The sequence below is a fragment of the Oncorhynchus tshawytscha genome, linkage group LG14, assembly GCF_018296145.1.
Source record: "Oncorhynchus tshawytscha isolate Ot180627B linkage group LG14, Otsh_v2.0, whole genome shotgun sequence".
Classification (NCBI taxonomy): domain Eukaryota; kingdom Metazoa; phylum Chordata; class Actinopteri; order Salmoniformes; family Salmonidae; genus Oncorhynchus; species Oncorhynchus tshawytscha.
Window position 1 is genome coordinate 16,919,909 of NC_056442.1, and position 20,239 is coordinate 16,940,147.

Genomic DNA, 20,239 nt, shown 5'->3' on the forward strand with positions numbered 1-20,239 from the left:
TGTAGTGTCGTCTGCAAACGTGATGATTGACTTGGAGGCATGCATGGCCACGCAGTTGTGGGTGAACAGGGAGTACAGGAGAGGGCTCAGAACGCACCCTTGTGAGGCCCCAGTGTTGAGGATCAGTGGGTGGAGATGTTGTTACCTACCCTCACCACCTGGGGGCGGCCCGTCAGGAAGTCCAGTACCCAGTTTCACAGGGCAGGGTCGAGATCCAGGGTCTCGAGCTTGATGACGAGTTTGGAGGGTACTATGGTGTTAAATGGTGAGCTGTAGTCAATGAACAGCATTCTCACATAGGAATTCCTCTTGTCCAGATGGGTTAGGGCAGTGTGCAGTGTGGTTGCGATTGCATCGTCTGTGGACTTATTGGGGCGGTAAGCAAATTGGAGTGGGTCTAGGGTGTCGGTTAGGGTGGAGGTGATATGGTCCTTGACTAGTCTCTCAAAGCACTTCATGGAAGTGAGTGCTATGTGGCGGTAGTCGTTTAGCTCAGTTACCTTCGCTTTCTTGGGAACAGGAACAATGGTGGCCCTCTTGAAGCATTTGGGATAAGGATTGATTGAATATGTCCGTAAACACACCAGCCAGGTGGTCTGCGCATGCTCTGAGCATGCGGCTGGGGATGCCGTCTGGGCCTGCAGCCTTGCGAGGGTTAAAGCTTTTAAATGTTTTACTCACGTCGGCTGCAGTGGAGGAGATTCCGCAGGTTTTTGTAGCGGGCCGTGTCAGTGGCACTGTATTGTCCTCAAAGCGAGCAAAGAAGTTGTTTAGTCTGTCTGGGAGCAAGACATCCTGGTCCGCAACGGGGCTGGTTTTCTTTTTGTAGTCCGTGATTGACTGTAGACCCTGCCACATACCTCGTGTCTGAGCCGTTGAATTGCGACTCTACTTTGTCTCCATGCTGACGCTAAGCTTGTTTGATTGCCTTGCGGAGGGAATAGCTACACTGTTTGTAATCGGTCATGTTTCAGGTCACCTTGCCCTGGTTAAAAGCAGTGGTTCGCGCTTTCAGTTTTGCGTGAATCCACGGTTTCTGGTTTGGGAATGTTTTAATAGTTGCTGTGGGTACGACATCGCCGATGCACTTGCTAATAAACTCGCTCACCGAATCAGCGTATTCATCAATGTTGTTGACGCAATGCGGAACATATCCCAATCCACGTGATCGAAGCAATCTTGAAGCGTGGAATCAGATTGGTCGGACCAGCATTGAACAGTCCTGAGGGCGGGAGCTTCCTGTTCTAGTCTCTGTCTATAGGCTGGAAGCAACAAAATGGAGTCGTGGTCAGCTTTTCCGAAAGGAGGGTGGGGGAGGGCCTTATATGCGTCGCGGAAGTTAGAGTAACAATGATCGTAGCACAATCGATATGCTGATAGAATTTAGGGAGTCTTGTTTTCAGATTAGCCTTGTTAAAATCCCCAGCTACAATGAATGCAGCCTCAGGATATGTGATTTCCAGTTACATAGAGTCAAATAAAGTTCGTTCAGGGCCATCGATGTGTCTGCTTGTGGGGGAATATATGATTATATATTGTGATTATAATGTGATTATAATCGAAGAGAATTCTCTTGGTAGATAATGGGGTCGACATTTGATTGTGAGGAATTCTAAGTCAGGTGAACAGAAGGACTTGAGTTCCTGTATGTTGTTATGATCACACCACATCTCGTTAATCATAAGGCATACTCCCCCGCCCCTCTTCTTACCAGAAAGATGCTTGTTTCTGTCGGCGCGATGCGTGAAGAAACCAGCTGGCTGTACCGACTCCGATAGCGTTTCTCGAGTGAGCCATGTTTCCGTGAAGCAAAGAACGTTACAGTATCTTATGTCTCTCTGGAATGCTACCCTTGCTCGGATTTCATCATCAACCTTGTTGTCAAGAGACTGGACATTGGCGAGTAGTATGCTGGGGAGCGGTGCGCAATGTGCCCGTCTCCGGAGCCTGACCAGAAGACTGCTTCGTCTGCCCCTTTTATGGCGTAATAGTTTTGGTTCGCCGGCTGGGTTCTGATCCATTGTCCTGGGTGGTGGGCAAAACACGCTTCTGGTTAGTCGTATTCCTGGTATAAATGATGGTGAGTTGACGTTGCTCTTATATCCAGTAGTTCCTCCCGACTGTATGTAATAAAACCTAAGAAATAACACATAAAAAAACAAAATACTGCATAGTTTCCTAGGAACGCGAAGCGAGGCGGCCATCTCTGTCGGCGCCGGAAGTCAACGTGAAAGACTGGCGGAGAGCATGCCAAGATGCATGAAAGTTGTGATTGAAAATCAGGGTTATTTGATTTCTGAACTCTTCCTCAGTTAAAACATTAGTATTGTGTTGTTTAAAAATTAATATGAACTTATTTTCTTTGCATTATTCGAGGTCTGACAACACTATCTTTTTTTGTTATTCTGACCAGTTGTCATTTTCTGCAAATAAATGCTCTAAATGACAATATTTTTATTTGGAATTTGGGAGAAATGTTGTCAGTAGTTTATAGAATAAAACCAAAATGTTAATTTTACTCAAACACATACCTATAAATAGTAAAACCAGAGAAACGGATCATTTTGCAGTGGTCTCTTCATTTTTTCCAGAGCTGTATATGTCCTAGCCTACCTCTTTCAGGTAATGAATGAGGGGTTATGCATAATAAGCTTCTAACTAGCCTCTGGCAATTGGGCAATGTGCATGCACCTGTGCTCCGCTGGCCTCTCTCCTTAACAAAAGCTCCTTAGCTCTTGGAGTCCCATGCAGGAAAAGATAGACCAAAAATTGCTTGCTGGACATGTTTTTTTTTTTTTTTTTTGGGGGGGGTATTTGTTATACCAATAGACAATTCGAAGAGGGACACAATCTATTTTTTTCTGAATGTTAAATACAGCAGCCAATAGAACTCATGGGCAGGTTGAAAGAAGAGTGAGCGTGCAATGGCGGTAGGCTATAGCAGTTCTTCATTCAGACCCATAACCATTCGATCTTCGTGAAGAGAAATGAAAGCCGTCCACATCTGATTCTAGACCTATATTATTAAAGCATGTCATTAGAATGATTGAAAGCGAGGAAGGAATGAGGCAACTACAATAGAACGAGGAGGTAGGCTTATAACATTAGGGGAAATATTATGAAAAGGTATATATGAGTCAGCCTACTAATTATACAAATAGGCTCTGTTATATTTCAGAATTAAAACCAAATTCGCTAGCTTATGCTTGCAACTTTGGCGGCACCAGAATCACATGTTCTCTCAGTTTTATCATGGTTTGAACAAGGTGTGTAATTCCAGTCCAATAATCCAATACAGTACAGTAACACAGTTCACACTCAGAAATATCCTACTGGAGCTAGTTTAATTTATTTACCCAAGAGAGCATATTGGTAGCTACATTATGGGATTTCATGTTTTTTTGTCGTGCGTAATGTGCAGTAGCCTATATATCATATATGTATTGGATGACAGCACAATCATTTGGGCTTATTTGGGCTTGGGCTCATAAAATGTCTTTAATGTATAAGCCACACATTAAAGACATTTTATGAGCCCTAGCCCAAAAAAGCCCAAATGATTGTGCCGTTATCCAGCATCAGGCTTGAATTTTCGATTAAAGCTCTAATAAAAACCAGATATAGGTCATTTATATGCTTCGCTGCAACTCCCTTACGGACTCGGGAGAGGTGAACGTCAAGAGCCGGGCAACCTTCGAAACACGACCCTGCCTCTTGACACAATGCCCGCTTAATCAGGAAGCCAGCCGCACCAATGTGTCGGAGGAAACACCTGGCGACCGTGTCAGTGGACATCCCAGCCGTTCAAACTCTCCCCTAACCTGGACAATGCTGGGCCAATTGTGCGCCCAGCATGGGTCTCCCGGTCGTGGCCGGCTGCGACAGAGCCTGGATACGAACCAGGATCTCTAGTGGTACAGCGAGCACTCCGATGCAGTTCCTTAGACCTCTGCCCTACTCAGGAGGCCCTGCTTCATATGCTTTTGAATGACACTTACGGTTTTGGCAGGAAATACCGGGATACCTGGGAAAAAAGTGATTTACTCTAGGGGTGGAACATTTGTAAAATACCGGGAATATATTCAAACCCTAGTCCAGGGTCCCTTCACTCGGACCCTCGGTTTGGAGAGGAGGCTGCGAGGAATCGAGGAGAGATGAGTTGAGAAAGAGCCCCCCATTCCAACATTCATTACCAGGGCCGTATTCATAAAGTGTCTCAGAGTAGAAGTGCTGATCTAGGATCAGGTCGCCCCTCTTATTCATTATGACTTAAAATGCTAAACAGATCCTAAAAGCAGCAGTCCCACTCTGAGATGCTTTGTGAATACAGGCCCTGGTCTGGACTGCCTGCATGTATGCTGCTATGTCATCTTGACACCAACTGTTCTAAGATCTGTTTACAGGAGCTAGAGATTAGAGATTGGGATCATTGAAGGGAAAAAGATTACTGGAGATTATAGGATGTGGTTATCGGGGTAGGTATCAGGGTTGGGATAAATTCTATTTAAGCTCCTTCAACTCAGGAAGTAAACTGACATTCCAATTCCCTTATTCATTTCCTCATCTCTTTTAAATGAGGGACATTTTTTTCCCACTTTATTCTGAATTGATATAGAATCAACCCCAAACCCAGGTAGGTATACATATCATATAGGTATACATATATATATCTTAGAAGACAGGTTAGAGAAGTTACTACCGGTGAAGGGAGAAGAGAGGGAAGAGAGAACGTAAGGAAACAAAAAGAGAGACAAAAACTTACCGCAATCTTGATACAGAAAAACCAAAAGGAAGAAAAGAAAAAGAGCAGATGGAGGAATTAAAGAGACAAGTTGTGATCCACCCCTCTCCCCATTCACCAAAGGTTAAATGTCTAAAGGATTCAGGCTCTTCTAAGATGTGTCCAACCAGCTTACTGAATGTAGGAGTTATGCGACAAAAGACAGATACTCGGTGAGAATACCTATGGGTCTGGGTTTGTACCAGAGGGCTATAGCTATAGCATGTATGCTGCAGATGTGGAGGCTATCAAGCTAGTAGACGCTAGTTGAAGCTAGCGCATTGCGGTGTGACATTTCCTCCTCCCGAGACCTGAAGGATTGAATCCCGGAGCAGGGATGGTACACGCTAGCCTGAGAGCCAGTCTGTGTGTGCGATCCAGATCGATGCCAAACATGACAATGAGTAACAAGGAGTTAGTATGATAGCACAAACAGACTGGCACTCAGGCTAGGAACATGGTAAACACACACCTTTCTATAAGGTGCGTTTGTCATTTTCATTGTTTTCTGTGGCTCTGATGGCACTTACCAGTCCATAGAATGCCACGCGGTAGTATCGGCCAAACAGACGCTTCTCAGAGTTCACGACCTCTGTCACCTTCAGGTAGGAGCGGTGGATGTCGTAGTACAGCTCCGATAGCCTCTGTGGATCACACACAAAATGTCAATCACAACTATCCCCTTCCTGTCCGTGTGTCTCTGGCCTGGTAAAGAAACAACCTTGTCCTATCCACCCAGTCACCTTGAAATCTCGCCTCTTTTCAAAGACGGCAATGACGGGCTTGTTGATATCGGCGATGAGCTCGTGCCTCTCAGACTTCCACAGGTAGTCCACACACAGCTCCAGCTGCTCCACTAGAGTATCCTACATACACAGGAAGTATAGGACGCAAGTTACAGAGAAGAAAAGTAGATAGATAAATCTATACAAGAAACTACAAGGACACATCTTAAATATCATGCTTCTCTTGTCAGGTTCTGCATTGTATTGTCATTGAATGATCTTCCAAATCTGAGCTGAAAATTCTATACAATTCTTTGTACTGGACCCAGTAGGGGTGAAGGTACCTCAGTGTAGGGGGTATCTTGAGTCCCTGTGTCCTCTTTCATGGCCCCCTCTTCCTTCACGTTCGGTGAGATGCACAGGAAGGCCGCCCAGCCCATGGAGAACGACGCTGAGGTTTCACACAGGATATGACATCAGAGAAGGAGGGACATCAGAGCGAGAGCTCAAAGGAACAACATGTTGTCACTCTCTTCTTTATGCTTGTGTGCATGTTATCATCCGATGGTGAACCCATACACCACACACTCTCGCTAACTCACACACACACACACACACACACACACACACACACACACACACACACACACACACACACACACACACACACACACACACACACACACACACACACACAGTAACACTGTGGTACTTAACACTCCTTGTGTTCTATATCAACAAACCTCAAACAAAGAACAGTAACTCCATTCATTGTGAACGTGCTTTCTTTACACATAACAAGTGAAACTTGGGTGGACATCAATAAAGGCATCTCTCAAAAGGCAAGGTAGACCACAGACATCCAGACATCTTTCAATAGTAAAGGCAAAATCAGTGGACTTCAAAACACTGAACTCCATTCTGTTAGTCTTTTGAGTCATAGCGTTTGTTCAGCATACCTCTTAGAATGAATGTCCAATACATTGCTTCATTCTAAGTGGTATTGCAAAGCAATTTCAGTGGACTTCAAAACATTACACTGTGAACCTGTACAAATGTAGATTCCATTCTGCTAGTTGCAGTCAAAGATTGGTCCTGGTGTTTTTAAGTAAATGGTTTTCACTATCTATATTGTATACTGTATGTAGATTATGTGTACGTTCTACATACTCTGTTTATTGCTGTCAGCACCATTTCACAACGTTAAATTCCTGGTAGATGTAAATGTACTTGGCGAATAAAGTTCTGATTCTGAAGTAAGCGTAGCTTGAATCCCCCCCACCCTTTACGCATCCCTGTTCCATGGCCGGCCCCAGGGCGGCACACTCACTTTCTCCATCTCGGGGGGTTAGTAAGGGGCTACAGTTAATGACATTGGGCTCCTCAGGAACCACACTTGACATCCTGGCCTTGTCAGGTTTCCAGTAGCCTGCGTTATAAGGAGGAATATAGGAGTTTACTCTACACAATTTAACTTTCCACTTGCTGTTTTGCCTTTTTTCACTTCACGACAAGCCAGTGCTTTTACAGGGCATGCTTTCCACACACGGCGAGCGGCGGAAAGCGAGAGCGAGAGATGACGGCTCAGGCTCTGAACGGCGAAGCATGGGCTAGCAAGCACACACACACGTGCAGATGGAGACACCGCCTTCCCACGTCATAGTAGTGCACACTACACACGAGAGGAGGTGAAGTCGCACTCACAGCAGCAGACACCGGCTACGTCCCAAATGGCACCCTATCCACTCTTTACCCTCTCATACACAAACATAGGGTGCTCTCTTCTCACACCCAAATAAGTCATATGCCAACACACAAAAGCATGCACACATACACAGTGTATAACAAATCCACAAGCATATACATGCAAATACATGTATGCACACACACGTACAGACACAAGCATGCACGCACAGACACACACATATCAACACACTCATACCATTTCTACCCCTACACATGCAGACAAAGTCGTTAGAAACAGATGTTTGCGCAGAGAGGCTTACAGTAGCCCTATGCACACAGTGCTGAATGATGATGTCACACATGCTGTCCAGCCAATCGATGGGCAGAGGGGCCAGAAGACTCACAAGCAGTGGTTAGAGGTTCTCCACACGCACACGCTAGAGAGCATACGCACGCACACATACACATCTGCAGAAGCTTGTCAGCAGCACTGGCCCACCGGGCTGTTCTCACCTCTCCTCTTGAGGGACTCAGCGATCAGGGCTGAGATGTGGATGTAACACATGGCCGCCTGAGGGACAGACGAACAGGAGGGAAAGAGGTGAACAGCTTAATCACAGACACCAACACATCATTAACTAGGTGTCCCACAGTAGGAGTGCTGATCTAGGATCAGTTCTGACTTTTAGATCACAATTTATAAGACTACATGGACAGGGGGAGATGATTCTAGATCAGTACTCCTACTCTGAGATGCTCTGATATGGCCCCTGAACACTATCACAGTGTAACAACCCTAGTCTTGGCAAGTGCATTATAAACACTGTGGCAGTCTCAAGTAGTTTGAATTAGCCCCTAAAAATGTTCCATTGTTGTCAGAGGTGGGATGATACAGTGAAGTCCTCACTGTCAGTATAAGCAATTTGGCTGTATGCCCAGAACATTGCTTTGAGAATGGATAGGGATATCTCAGTTTCAAAATGAAGTCACATGCATGAACCAAAAGTTAATGATGAATTAATTATGAATAATGTAAATCTACACAAAATATTCTTTAATGTCAAAGTATGGAAATAATTCTAACATTTCTTAAAAAGTAATGAAAAATTAAACACTAATATTCCTTGATTAGATCCGTATTCACCTCCGAGTCAATACATGTTAGAAACACCTTTGGCAGCGATTACAGCTGTGAGTCTTCCTGGGTTAGTCTTTAAGTGCTTTGCACACCTGGATTGTGCAATATTTGCCCATTATTATTTTAAAAATTCTTCAAGCTCTTGTCAAGGTGTTGGGGGTCATGGCTACACAGCAATTTTCAAGTCTTGCCATAGATTTTCAAGCAGATTGAAGTCAAAACTGTAACTTGGCACATTCACTGTCTGCTTGGTAAGCAACCCTAGTGTAGATTTGGCCTTGTGTTGTAGCGTAGTGTCCTGCTGAAAGGCGAATTTGTATCCCAGTGTCTGGTGGAAAGCATCCTCTAGGATTATGCTTGTGTTTAGCTCCATCTTTTTTTTTTATATCCTGGTACGCGCATGCACGAGGGCATCAGCTGTTCTGGATGACTGTGTGATAACACTCTCGGTAGCTGATGTGAGCAAGACCATTAAACCGGTCAACATTCACAAAGCCGCGGGGCAAGATGGATTATCAGGACGTGTACTCAAAGCATGTGGGGAACAACTGGCAAGTGTCTTCACTGACATTTTCAACCTCTTTTCAACCTCTCAACTGAGTCTGTAATACCTACATGTTTAAAGCAGACCACCATAGTCCATGTGCACAAGGAAGCAAAGGTAACCTGCCTAAATGATTACCGTCCCGTGGCACTCATGTCGGTAGCCATGAAGTGCTTTGAAAGGCTGGTCATGGCTCACATCAACAGCATCCTCCCGGATATCCTAGACCCACTTCAATTCGCATACCACCCCAACAGATCCACAGATGACGCAATCTCAATTGCACTCCACACTGCCCTTTCCCACCTAGACAAAAGGAACACCTATGTGAGAATGCTGTTTGTTGACTACAGCTCAGTGTTCAACACCATAGTGCCCACAAACTCATCACTAAGCTAAGGACCCTGGGACTAAACACCCCCCCCCTGCAACTGGATCCTGGACTTCCTGACGGGCCATCCCCAGGTGGTAAAGGTAGATAACAACACATCTGCCATGCTGATTCTCAACACTGGGGCCCCTCAGGGGTGTGTACTTGGTCCTCTGTATTGGAGCGGGTCGAGAGTTAAGGTCCTTGGTGTCCACATCACCAACAATCTATCATGGTCCAAACACACCAAGACAGTCACGAAGAGGGCACGACAAAACCTTTTTCCCCTCAGGAGACTGAAATGAATTGGCATGGTTCCTCAGCTCCTCAAAAGGTTCTACAGCTGCACCATCGAGAGCATCCTGACCAGGTGCATCACCGCCTGCTCGGCATCTGACCGTAAGGTGCTACAGAAGGTAGTGCGTACGGCCCAGTACATCACTAGGGCCAAGCTTCCTGCAAACCAGGACCTACATAAAAGGCGGTGTCAGAGGAAAGTCTATAAAATTGTCAAAGACTCCAGTCACCCAAGTCATAGACCGGTACCGCTTGCTGTGCAGTAGCACAGAAACAGAGCGCCATGTCTAGGACCAAAATGCTCCTTAACAGCTTCTACCTCAAGCCATAAGACTGCTGAACAATTAATCAAATGGACACCGGACTATTACATTGACACCCCTCCCATTTGTTTTGTACACTGCTGCTACTCACTGTTTATTATCTGGAGAAGTTTCAACTGTGCCGGACAGATGGCAGGCAGCGTGTCTGGCGTTGTGTGGGCAAGCGGTTTGCTAATATCAACATTGTGAACAGAGTGCCCCATGGGGGCGGTTGGGTTACGATATGGGCAGGCATAAGCTAAGGACAACGAACACAATTGCATTTTATCGATGGCAATTTGAATGCACAGATATTTTTTATTTTTTTATTTTACCTTTATTTAACTAGGCAAGTCAGTTAAGAACAAATTCTTATTTTCAATGACGGCCTAGGAACAGTGGGTTAACTGCCTGTTCAGGGGCAGAACGACAGATTTGTACCTTGTCAGCTCGGGGGTTTGAACTTCCATAACCTTCCGGTTACTAGTCCAACGCTCTAACCACTAGGCTACCCTGCCGCCCCTAGATATACTGTGAAGAGATCCTGAGGTCCATTGCCGTGCCATTCATCTGCCACCATCACCTCATGTTTCAGCATGATAATGTCTCAAGGATCTGTACACAACTCCTGGATGCTGAAAATGTCCCAGTTCTTCCAAGGCCTGCATACTCACCAAACATGTCACCCATTGAGCGCGTTTGGAATGCTCTGGATCAACGTGTACAACAGTGTGTTCCAGTCCCCGCCAATATCCAGCAACTTCTCACAGCCATTGAAGAGGAGTGGCACAACATTATACAGTCCACAATCAACAGTCTGATCAACTCTATGTGAAGGAGATGTGTCGTGCAGCACGAGGCAAATGGTGGTCTGATCCACGCCCCTACCTATCATTAAGGTATCTGTGAACAACAGGTGCATGCATATCTGTATTCTCAGTCATGTAAAATCCATAGATTATGGCCTAATGTATTTATTTAAATTGACTGATTTCCTTATACAGTGCCTTGCGAAAGTATTCGGCCCCCTTGAACTTTGCGACCTTTTGCCACATTTCAGGCTTCAAACATAAAGATATAAAACTGTATTTTTTTGTGAAGAATCAACAACAAGTGGGACACAATCATGAAGTGGAACGACATTTATTGGATATTTCAAACTTTTTTAACAAATCAAAGACTGAAAAATTGGGCGTGCAAAATTATTCAGCCCCCTTAAGTTTATACTTTGTAGCGCCACCTGTTGCTGTGATTACAGCTGTAAATCGCTTGGGGTATGTCTCTATCGGTTTTGCACATCGAGAGACTGAATTTTTTCCCCATTCCTCCTTGCAAAACAGCTCGAGCTCAGTGAGGTTGGATGGAGAGCATTTGTGAACAGCAGTTTTCAGTTCTTTCCACAGATTCTCGATTGGATTCAGGTCTGGACTTTGACATGGCCATTCTAACACCTGGATATGTTTATTTTTGAACCATTCCATTGTAGATCTTGCTTTATGTTTTGGATCATTGTCTTGTTGGAAGACAAATCTCCATCCCAGTCTCAGGTCTTTTGCAGACTCCATCAGGTTTTCTTCCAGAATGGTCCTGTATTTGGCTCCATCCATCTTCCCATCAATTTTAACCATCTTCCCTGTCCCTGCTGAAGAAAAGCAGGCCCAAACCATGATGCTGCCACCACCATGTTTTACAGTGGGGATGGTGTGTTCAGGGTGATGAGCTGTGTTGCTTTTACGCCAAACATAACGTTTTGCATTGTTGCCAAAAAGTTCAATTTTGGTTTCATCTGACCAGAGCACCTTCTTCCACATGTTTGGTGTGTCTCCCAGGTGGCTTGTGGCAAACTTTAAACAACACTTTTATGGATATCTTTAAGAAATGGCTTTCTTCTTGCCACTCTTCCATAAAGGCCAGATTTGTGCAATATACGACTGATTGTTGTCCTATGGACAGAGTCTCCAACCTCAGCTGTAGATCTCTGCAGTTCATCCAGAGTGATCATGGGCCTCTTGGCTGCATCTCTGATCAGTCTTCTCCTTGTATGAGCTGAAAGTTTAGAGGGACGGCCAGGTCTTGGTAGATTTGCAGTGGTCTGATACTCCTTCCATTTCAATATTATCGCTTGCACAGTGCTCCTTGGGATGTTTAAAGCTTGGGAAATCTTTTTGTATCCAAATCCGGCTTTAAACTTCTTCACAACAGTATCTCGGACCTGCCTGGTGTGTTCCTTGTTCTTCATGATGCTCTCTGCGCTTTTAACGGACCTCTGAGACTAATACAGTGCAGGTGCATTTATACGGAGACTTGATTACACACAGGTGGATTGTATTTATCATCATTAGTCATTTAGGTCAACATTGGATCATTCAGAGATCCTCACTGAACTTCTGGAGAGAGTTTGCTGCACTGAAAGTAAAGGGGCTGAATAATTTTGCACGCCCAATCTTTCAGTTTTTGATTTGTTAAAAAAGTTTGAAATATCCAATAAATGTCGTTCCACTTCATGATTGTGTCCCACTTGTTGTTGATTCTTCACAAAAAAATACAGTTTTATATCTTTATGTTTGAAGCCTGAAATGTGGCAAAAGGTCGCAAAGTTCAAGGGGGCCGAATACTTTCGCAAGGCACTGTATGAACTGTAACTAAGTAAAATATTTGAAATTGTTGCACACTGCGTTTATATTTTTGTTCAGTGAATACTTATGCCATGCCTATATTTTTGTTATTTCATTTGTATTCATTTGTAGAATTTACCTTTCACTTTGACATTATGGAGTATTTTGTGTAGCTCTATGACAAAAAAACTCTGAAACTCTGAATGAAATTCATTTCAATCTGACTTTGTAAAGCAACAAAATGTGAAAACGAGGAGGGGGGGGGGGGTGACTACTTATGATAGCCACTGTACATAACATCACATAACATAACCTATAACATATCCCAGTAACCCAGTCCTACTGTACCTCGGAGAGGTCTCCGTTGCGGACATGTATCTTGGCCATGCTCTCCAGCCAGGTGCGCCGGAGCTCGGGGGTGCTGGCGTAGGAGTTGGCCAGGCTGTACTGCAGGTCCACCAGCATCTCCGGGTCCTTCTCGTGCTCCTTCATCTGGGACGTGGCCATCAACACCGTGCGGATCCGCTTGGTCAAGTCTTTCACCTCGGCAGGGAACGGTGTGTTCTGGGAGTGCGGATGGATCATACATACCGACATCACACTTGATTATTATTTTAGTGGTAAACAAGAACAAAGGGTTTTTGGCTTCTGTGAGGCTCAGTTACAGACACAATGTACATGACGTCACATCCGATCAAACACGGGCAGTATGCACAATCGCAGCAATATACAAACATTATTAGTCACTAGAGGGAGTTAAGAGAGGAATCACAAACTCACTTCCTCAACACTAGGTCCGACTCCCAAATGCCACCCTATTTGCCATATAAGCAACAAGGCAGGTCCTACAAGCCCTGTTTTTTTTCTCGCACCTGGACTACTGTTCAGGTGCCACAAAGAGGGACTTAGGAGAATTCCAGTTGGCTCAGAACAGGGCAGCACGGCTGGCCCTTAAAAAAGTACACGGAGCGCTAACATTCATGACATGCATGTCAATCTCTCATGGCTCAAAGTGGAGGAGAGATTGACTTCCTCATTACTTGTTTTTGTAAGAGGTGTTGACAAGCTGAAGGTACTGTGCTGTCTGTTTAAAATACTAGCACACAGCTCAGACACCCATACATACCCCACAAGACATGCCACCCGTCTCTTCACAATCCCCAAGTCCAGAGCAGACTATGGAAGGTGCACAGTACTACATAGAGCCATGACTACATGGAACTCTATTCCACATCAGGTAACTGATGCAAGCAGGAGAATCAGATTTAAAAAGCAGGTTAAAAAAACACCTTATGGAACAGCGGGGACTGTGAAGTAAACACAAACATAAGCACAGACACATGAATACACACACATGAGAACAAGCACTATACACACAAGTACACAATAATTTTGCATTGTAGATATGTGGTAGTGGAGTATGGGCCTGAGGGTAGACACTTGGTGTGTTGTGAATGCTGTAATAAATGCATTGTAATGTTTTTAAATGTGTATAACTGCCTTAATTTTGCCGGACCCCAGGAAGGAGCTAATTGGGATCCATAATATACATACATACAAATACATGCAGTGTCAGAGGAAGGTGCTAAAAATGGTCAAAGACACACAAGTCATAGACTGTTCTCTCTGCTACTGCACTAACTCTTTTGTCTCATCACATACGCTGCTGTTACTGTTTATTATCTATCCTGTTGCCTAGTTACTTTATCCCTACCTATATCTACATACAGTATCTACCTCAATTACTGTTACGGATACAGGTATCCTGTGGGTGTGTGTATGTATCCTGTGTTCTTTTCTCTCCTTCTCCCCTCACAGGTGAAAATCATCACTCCCCAATCAGTCACCAATCAATCATCAATCAGAAGACACACCTCCTTTTGTTTCCTACCCAATCACAGTTCCTTTCCCTTGGTTTAAAAACCCTGTCAGTTGTTTGCTCTGGAGCTCAATCTCTCTGTAAATGCCATATGTCTGTAGATCACGCTGTTTCACCCTCTCCTACTATGTCTCTCTATCGCTCTTTATGTATTGAGCTCTCTTTTGTTTGAGCACCTCCATATCACTTTGTCCTCACCTGTGAGTATATTGTTTTTGGTTATGGTGTTTGTTTGCTGGTGGGAAAAGGGGGAACCAAGACAAGTCGCCCATGGGCATACACTACCCGTAGGTAAACTTTGTTAAAAACACTAGTTAGAACTGGGTGGACCACCCACTGTATTTTTGGTTCGTTAGCTGTTGTTGAAAAAGGCTAGTCTAGCTTAGGGGTGTTTTGGATGCTTATTGTTTCTTTCCTTGGGTCCAGCTCAGCCCAGCTCAGCCCATGAGTTACGTTACGGGTCTCGTTACCATCTCCCCTAGACTGTCGGGCCAAAAGTGATTCGTAACAATGACCTAATAGTCCTGCACATCAACTCGGTACTCGTTACTCATTGCGTTTTTATTCCTTGTTATTATCTTTCGATTTTTCCAGTTTTTTTTCTCTTTGCATTGTTGGGAAGGGCCTGTAAGTAAGCATTTCACTGTTAGTCTACACCTGTTGTTTATGAAACGTGACAAATACAATTCTATTTTTTTTGCCATGGGGCGGAGAGGAAAATCTGCGGTTTACAAGATATTTACAGCAATTCTACACATTTTGCCATAGGAGGGAGAGAACATTTTGCTGTTTTAAAGCTAGTTTGCTGCAATTCTACACATTTTTCCATGGGGTGGAGAGAAGATTTAGCAATTGTATAACTCATTTCGTGCACTATTTTTAGTTTTAGAGTTCATTTCTTCCAATTCTACTAATTATGCCATAGGGTGGAAATAAATGTGTGCCGTTTTTAATATGATATCTGAGTGAGATTGACTATTAATTCGTCCTTGATTACTACAAGTTTAGATTGTTAAGTTAGCTGGCCGCTAGACTATCTCATTTTTATGTTGCTGACGTGGGCTAATTGAGTGACTATCAATGACTGACATAGCAAGAGAGAAACTGTTTATGCACAACCGAATTTAGAAATTGCACCTTGTGTATTCTACTATTCTACCCCGGAACAGTAAGTTGAGACCTCGCCAGTTGCCCACCCCTGATTTATACAGTAGTGGATTATAAAGGGAATAGGGTGCCATTTGGAACGCAGCACAATTCTCAGTTCAGTCCCTGTTCTCACCTTGAGAGGAGCATCTCCGTTGGCAAAGTTATTGATGATGGCCAACGACTGTTGGAAGCGTGAGCCCCCGATGCCAGCATCCGCTATCAGCTGACTCACTGCCTTGATCAACTGAAGGGACGGGGGAAGAGAGAGGAGAGAAAGAGTGAAGGTGGTGCTAATCACAACCGCTCTGAAACAGTGTGGCGATGTGTGTGTGGTCTCTGATCGGCTGCTAAACAGTCTGTTTCAGAGGTAAACACAGCCATAGAGAAAGGCCGGGATGTTTCTATCTAGGCCCTGTGTTCACCGCACAAAACAGTGAAAATAAAGATCTGGCGCGTACCCCCCCAAGAACCACAGCCCACATATACATCCCTCCACCCCTGCTGACTGACCTGTAGGTGGGAACGGACGATGGACTTTCCCTTGGTGAACTCAAAGTTTTTCCTCATGAAGAAGTAGAGGAGTGCGGAGGCCTCAGTCTGGGTGGAGCTGGAGCGGTGGTTACAACACTTCAGGATCTCGTAGCACAGGCAGCCACACAGGTCCGCTTTACCCTGGAAGAACGCAGAGGGGAACTAGAGAGAGAGAGAGAGAGTGTAAGGAGAGAGAGAGAGAACTCAGCATCAGTAATGTACTATGAATACATTCTGTGTCCATGTGTCCATCCAGTTAGTGTGTGCACACGTGTATGTGTGTGAGACCAATCAGCTAGTGCAGAGACCTTCTGTATGAAGAGGCGCAGGGCAGCGAAGACGTGTCTCAGGGTGCTGGTGGACTGATTGATCTGGAAGAACAGGAGGAAGGTGTCGAACACCTTCTTCATCAGCAGGTTCTGACCCTCGTCCTGCAGTAACTGTTTCTGTGGGAGGGAAAGAACAACAATCAACATATGTGCTTCCCAAATGGCACTCTATTCCTAATCACATCCACCAGATGGCTCTGCGGTACAAATTGAGTCTGTGGGCAAGGTTACCCTATTCCCTATATAGTGCACTATTTTTGACCAGGGCCTATAGTGCTCTTGTCAAAAGTAGTGCACTATATAGAGGAAATGGTGCCATTTGGGATGCAGGCATAATATGAATTGCAAATGGCTCTGGTCAAAACACAGACAAAACAGTATGTCTGGGTTGCTTTACAGAGTATAGCAATTGTAGGAATTGTGGGGCAGCCAACTTGAGGATTGAGGAGTGCACAGTAACCTACAAGAACAACAGAAGAAAATCACTAGCTTGGAATACAAACGGAATACCTTGGATTCAGTGAAGAGAAACAATAATGATTAGTGAAACAGAGCGGTATTTAGTGTGGATTCCATGTGGAAGTCACTGTAGTTCTTAGGAATAACCACAAGGTGGCAATGGCGTATTAAAATAGGCTCTCATGGATGACCGGTTTAGGATTGCAAAATTCCCCTACAGTTCCCAGATTTTCCAGAAATCCCAGTTGGAGGACTCACAGATTTCCTGTTGATTCCCTCGTGATTCCAGGAATCTTCCAACTGGGATTCCTGGGAAACCTGGGAATTTTGAGAGTGTCCAGAATTGAGCAACCGTATCATGTCTCTCGGTTGTAGAGATCGGTGTTTAACCATTCAGACAGTGGTCATTGTTGTTGTCTGACCTTGTGGTGATGGACAAAGAGGCCCAGAACATCCAGCACGATGAGGGCCACCTCGGTGGACAGATTGGCCTCGATGTCCGTCGGGCTCAAGTGGTCCCCCTCTGGGATGTTCCCATCTGAGGGAAGGACAGGAAAGGGCCGATGATACACCAGCACAGCAAGCAACAACACGACATCCTTACCCTAGCAGTAACCCCCACATACCTAACAACAGAACAGTAATAGCTGAGAAATAGCACTGTGGATGGTTGGTAAGAATAAAAAAGCTATTGGCCTAGGACAACAAAAGCTAACTAAATAACTAACCACATTGATGTGAACTATGTGAATTAAACAGTTTTAAAATGGGACCGGGGTGGAAGTGCCCAGTGATGGTGGGCGTAATTGGGGGGGGGACATTACCCGTCTCCATCATCTGCAGCAGCTTGGGGTTGGTCAGGGCGTTCTTGGCCCGGATGATGGGCATGGTCTGGGAGCGTGCGTGCCGATGGCCGTCCTGTCCTGACAGCATCCTGGTGACCAGAAGGTCAGGGGTTAGAGGTCAGAGGGTCAACACATAACTCTCAACCTTGCAAGTCGGGGTGGTGTTCAGCAGGGATGAAACCGGTGAAAGTGGTTTGAAATGAAGGGGATACTCTGTGAACTTGTCCAATATGAAACTGACTTTATCCGTTTCATGTTTTGCGTTTCGTGAACATGACGCCCGATATATTCACTCCGCCTTGAAAACATCCTGTAATTCTAATCCCAAATGGAACCCTAGACCCTACGACCTATGTACTTGTGGAGGTCTGAGAGGATGTGATTGGTAGAAACAATCCACTTAACCAATCAAAGGGCAAGTAGGAGCACGTATTGATAGCACCTGTCAAATCCTATCAGATCTCCAAGTGCATAGATGGTAGTCCAGGGGTCCATTTGGGATGGGTCCTAAGTGTGTGAAAATGTCTAAGAAAACATTATCACCTGTAACGTGACAACAAACAGGTTAATGCGACCACATAGTTATAAGGGATTGCTGTTAAGACGGATTCTATTTTTAATGGGGAAGGATTTGCAGACAAAGGACTAGCCAATTACACCACGCCACACGTATGGTAGACACTGAGGGGCATGATGAGAAAACAGAGTTGCCGCCACACTATCACATGACACACTCACAACGTCCACCATGGATGGTCACGTGTTCAGGACCATGAAGACAACACTGATGTACAGCAATGATGAACAAAACTTATAACAGGACAAATGGTGAACACAAACTCAGCTGTTTTAAGTCCTACTTATAGTTTACTGAACTAAAAATGTATAGTTTACTGGAGACATTATTTATATATTACTGGACAAAAAAAGTCAAGTTCTAAATAAAGTGGAACAGATTAAATCCTTTCTATCACTCAACTCCATGTTAAAGACACCTAGCTACTGTTACATACAGTGCCTGTAGAAAGTCTTAACTTTTTTCACATTTTGTTGCTTAACGAAGTGGGATTTTGATGGATTTAATAGTCTTTTTTTCCATCAATCTACACAAATGACTAATGTCAAAGAAAAATGTTTTAAAAATGCTTTGATTCATGACAAATAAAACACTAATATACAGTTGAAGTCAGAAGTTTACATACACTTAGGTTGGAGTCATTAAAACTCGTTTTTCAACCACTCCACTCTTGTTAACAAACTATAGTTTTGGCAAGTCAGTTAGGACATTTACTTTGTGCATGACACAACTCATTTTTCCAACAATTGTTTACAGACAGATTATATCACTTATAATTCACTGTGTCACAATTCCAGTGGGTCAGACGTTTACATACGCTAAGTTGACAGCTTGGAAAATTCCAGAAAATGATGTCATGGCTTTAGAAGCTTCTGATAGTACACCTCCAATTGACATCATTTGAGTCAATTGGAGGTGTACCTGTGGATGTATTTCAAGGCCTACCTTCAAACTCAGTGCCTCTTTACTTGACATCATGGGAAAGTCAAAAGAAAAAAAATTGTAGACCTCCACAAGTCTGGTCAACTTTAAGGAGCAATTTACAAACGCCTGAAGGTACCACGTTCATCTGTACAAACAATAGTACGCATCCGTCATACCACTCAGGAAGGAGACGCGTTCTGTCTCCTAGAGATAAACGTACTTTGGTGCGAAAAGTGCAAATCAATCCCAGAACAACAGCAAAGGACCTTGTGAAGATGCTGGAGAAAACAGGTACAAAAGTATCTCTAGCCACAGTAAAAGGAGTCCTATATCGACATAAACTGAAAGGCCGCTCAGCAAGGAAGAAGCCATTGCTCCAAAACCTCCATAAAAAAAACAGACTATGGTTCGCAACTGCACATGGGGACAAAGATCATACTTTTTTGGAGAAATGTCTTCTGGTCTGATGAAACAAAAATAGAACTGTTCGGCCATAATGACCTTCGTTATGTTTGGATGAAAAAGGGGGATGCTTGCAAGCCGAAGAACACCATTCCAACCGTGAAGCACGGGGTGGCAGCGTCATGTTGTGGGGGTGCTTTGCTGCAGGAGGGACTGGTGCTCTTCACAAAATAGATGGCATCATGAGGTAGGAAAATCATGTGGATATATTGAAGCAACATCTCAAGACTCAGGAAGTTAAAGCTTGGTTGCAAATGGGAAAAAAAAAAAAAATCTTCCAAATGAACAATGACCCCAAGCATACTTCCAAAATTGTGGCAAAGTGACTTCAGGACAACAAAGTCAAGGTATTGGAGTGGCCATCACAAAGTCCTGACCTCAATCCTATAGAAAATGTGTGGGCAGAACTGAAAAAGCGTGTGTGAGCAAGGAGGCCTACAAACCTGACTCAGTTACACCAGCTCTGTCAGGAGGAATGGGACAACATTCACCCAACGTATTGTGGGAAGCTTGTGGGAAGCTTGTGGAAGGCTACCCGAAACGTTTGACCCAAGTTAAACAATTTAAAGGCAATGCTACCAAATACTAATTGAGTGTATGCAAACTTCTGACCCACTGGGAATGTGA

The 20,239-nt window shown here is 44.3% G+C and overlaps 1 protein-coding gene across 9 annotated transcripts in view; it reads right to left on the reverse strand.

Annotated features, from left to right (window-relative positions):
- dock10 (dedicator of cytokinesis 10) overlaps positions 1-20,239 on the reverse strand; it is a 185,030-nt gene that overhangs the window by 17,618 nt on the left and 147,173 nt on the right. For 6 of the 9 annotated variants that reach the window (XM_024444381.2, XM_024444380.2, XM_042297075.1 and 3 more), the window contains exons 40-51: positions 17,629-17,738; positions 17,227-17,342; positions 16,325-16,462; positions 15,996-16,178; positions 15,619-15,729; positions 12,806-13,021; positions 7,705-7,762; positions 6,836-6,934; positions 5,850-5,956; positions 5,524-5,646; positions 5,311-5,424; positions 4,763-4,768 (exon numbers count right to left, since the gene is read on the reverse strand). In XM_024444381.2, the coding sequence (XP_024300149.2) occupies positions 4,763-4,768; positions 5,311-5,424; positions 5,524-5,646; positions 5,850-5,956; positions 6,836-6,934; positions 7,705-7,762; positions 12,806-13,021; positions 15,619-15,729; positions 15,996-16,178; positions 16,325-16,462; positions 17,227-17,342; positions 17,629-17,738 (1,381 nt within the window). The remainder of the gene's footprint in view (positions 1-4,762; positions 4,769-5,310; positions 5,425-5,523; positions 5,647-5,849; positions 5,957-6,835; positions 6,935-7,704; positions 7,763-12,805; positions 13,022-15,618; positions 15,730-15,995; positions 16,179-16,324; positions 16,463-17,226; positions 17,343-17,628; positions 17,739-20,239) is intronic. The other 3 variants (XM_024444385.2, XM_024444379.2, XM_024444386.2) reach the window with 3 other exon arrangements.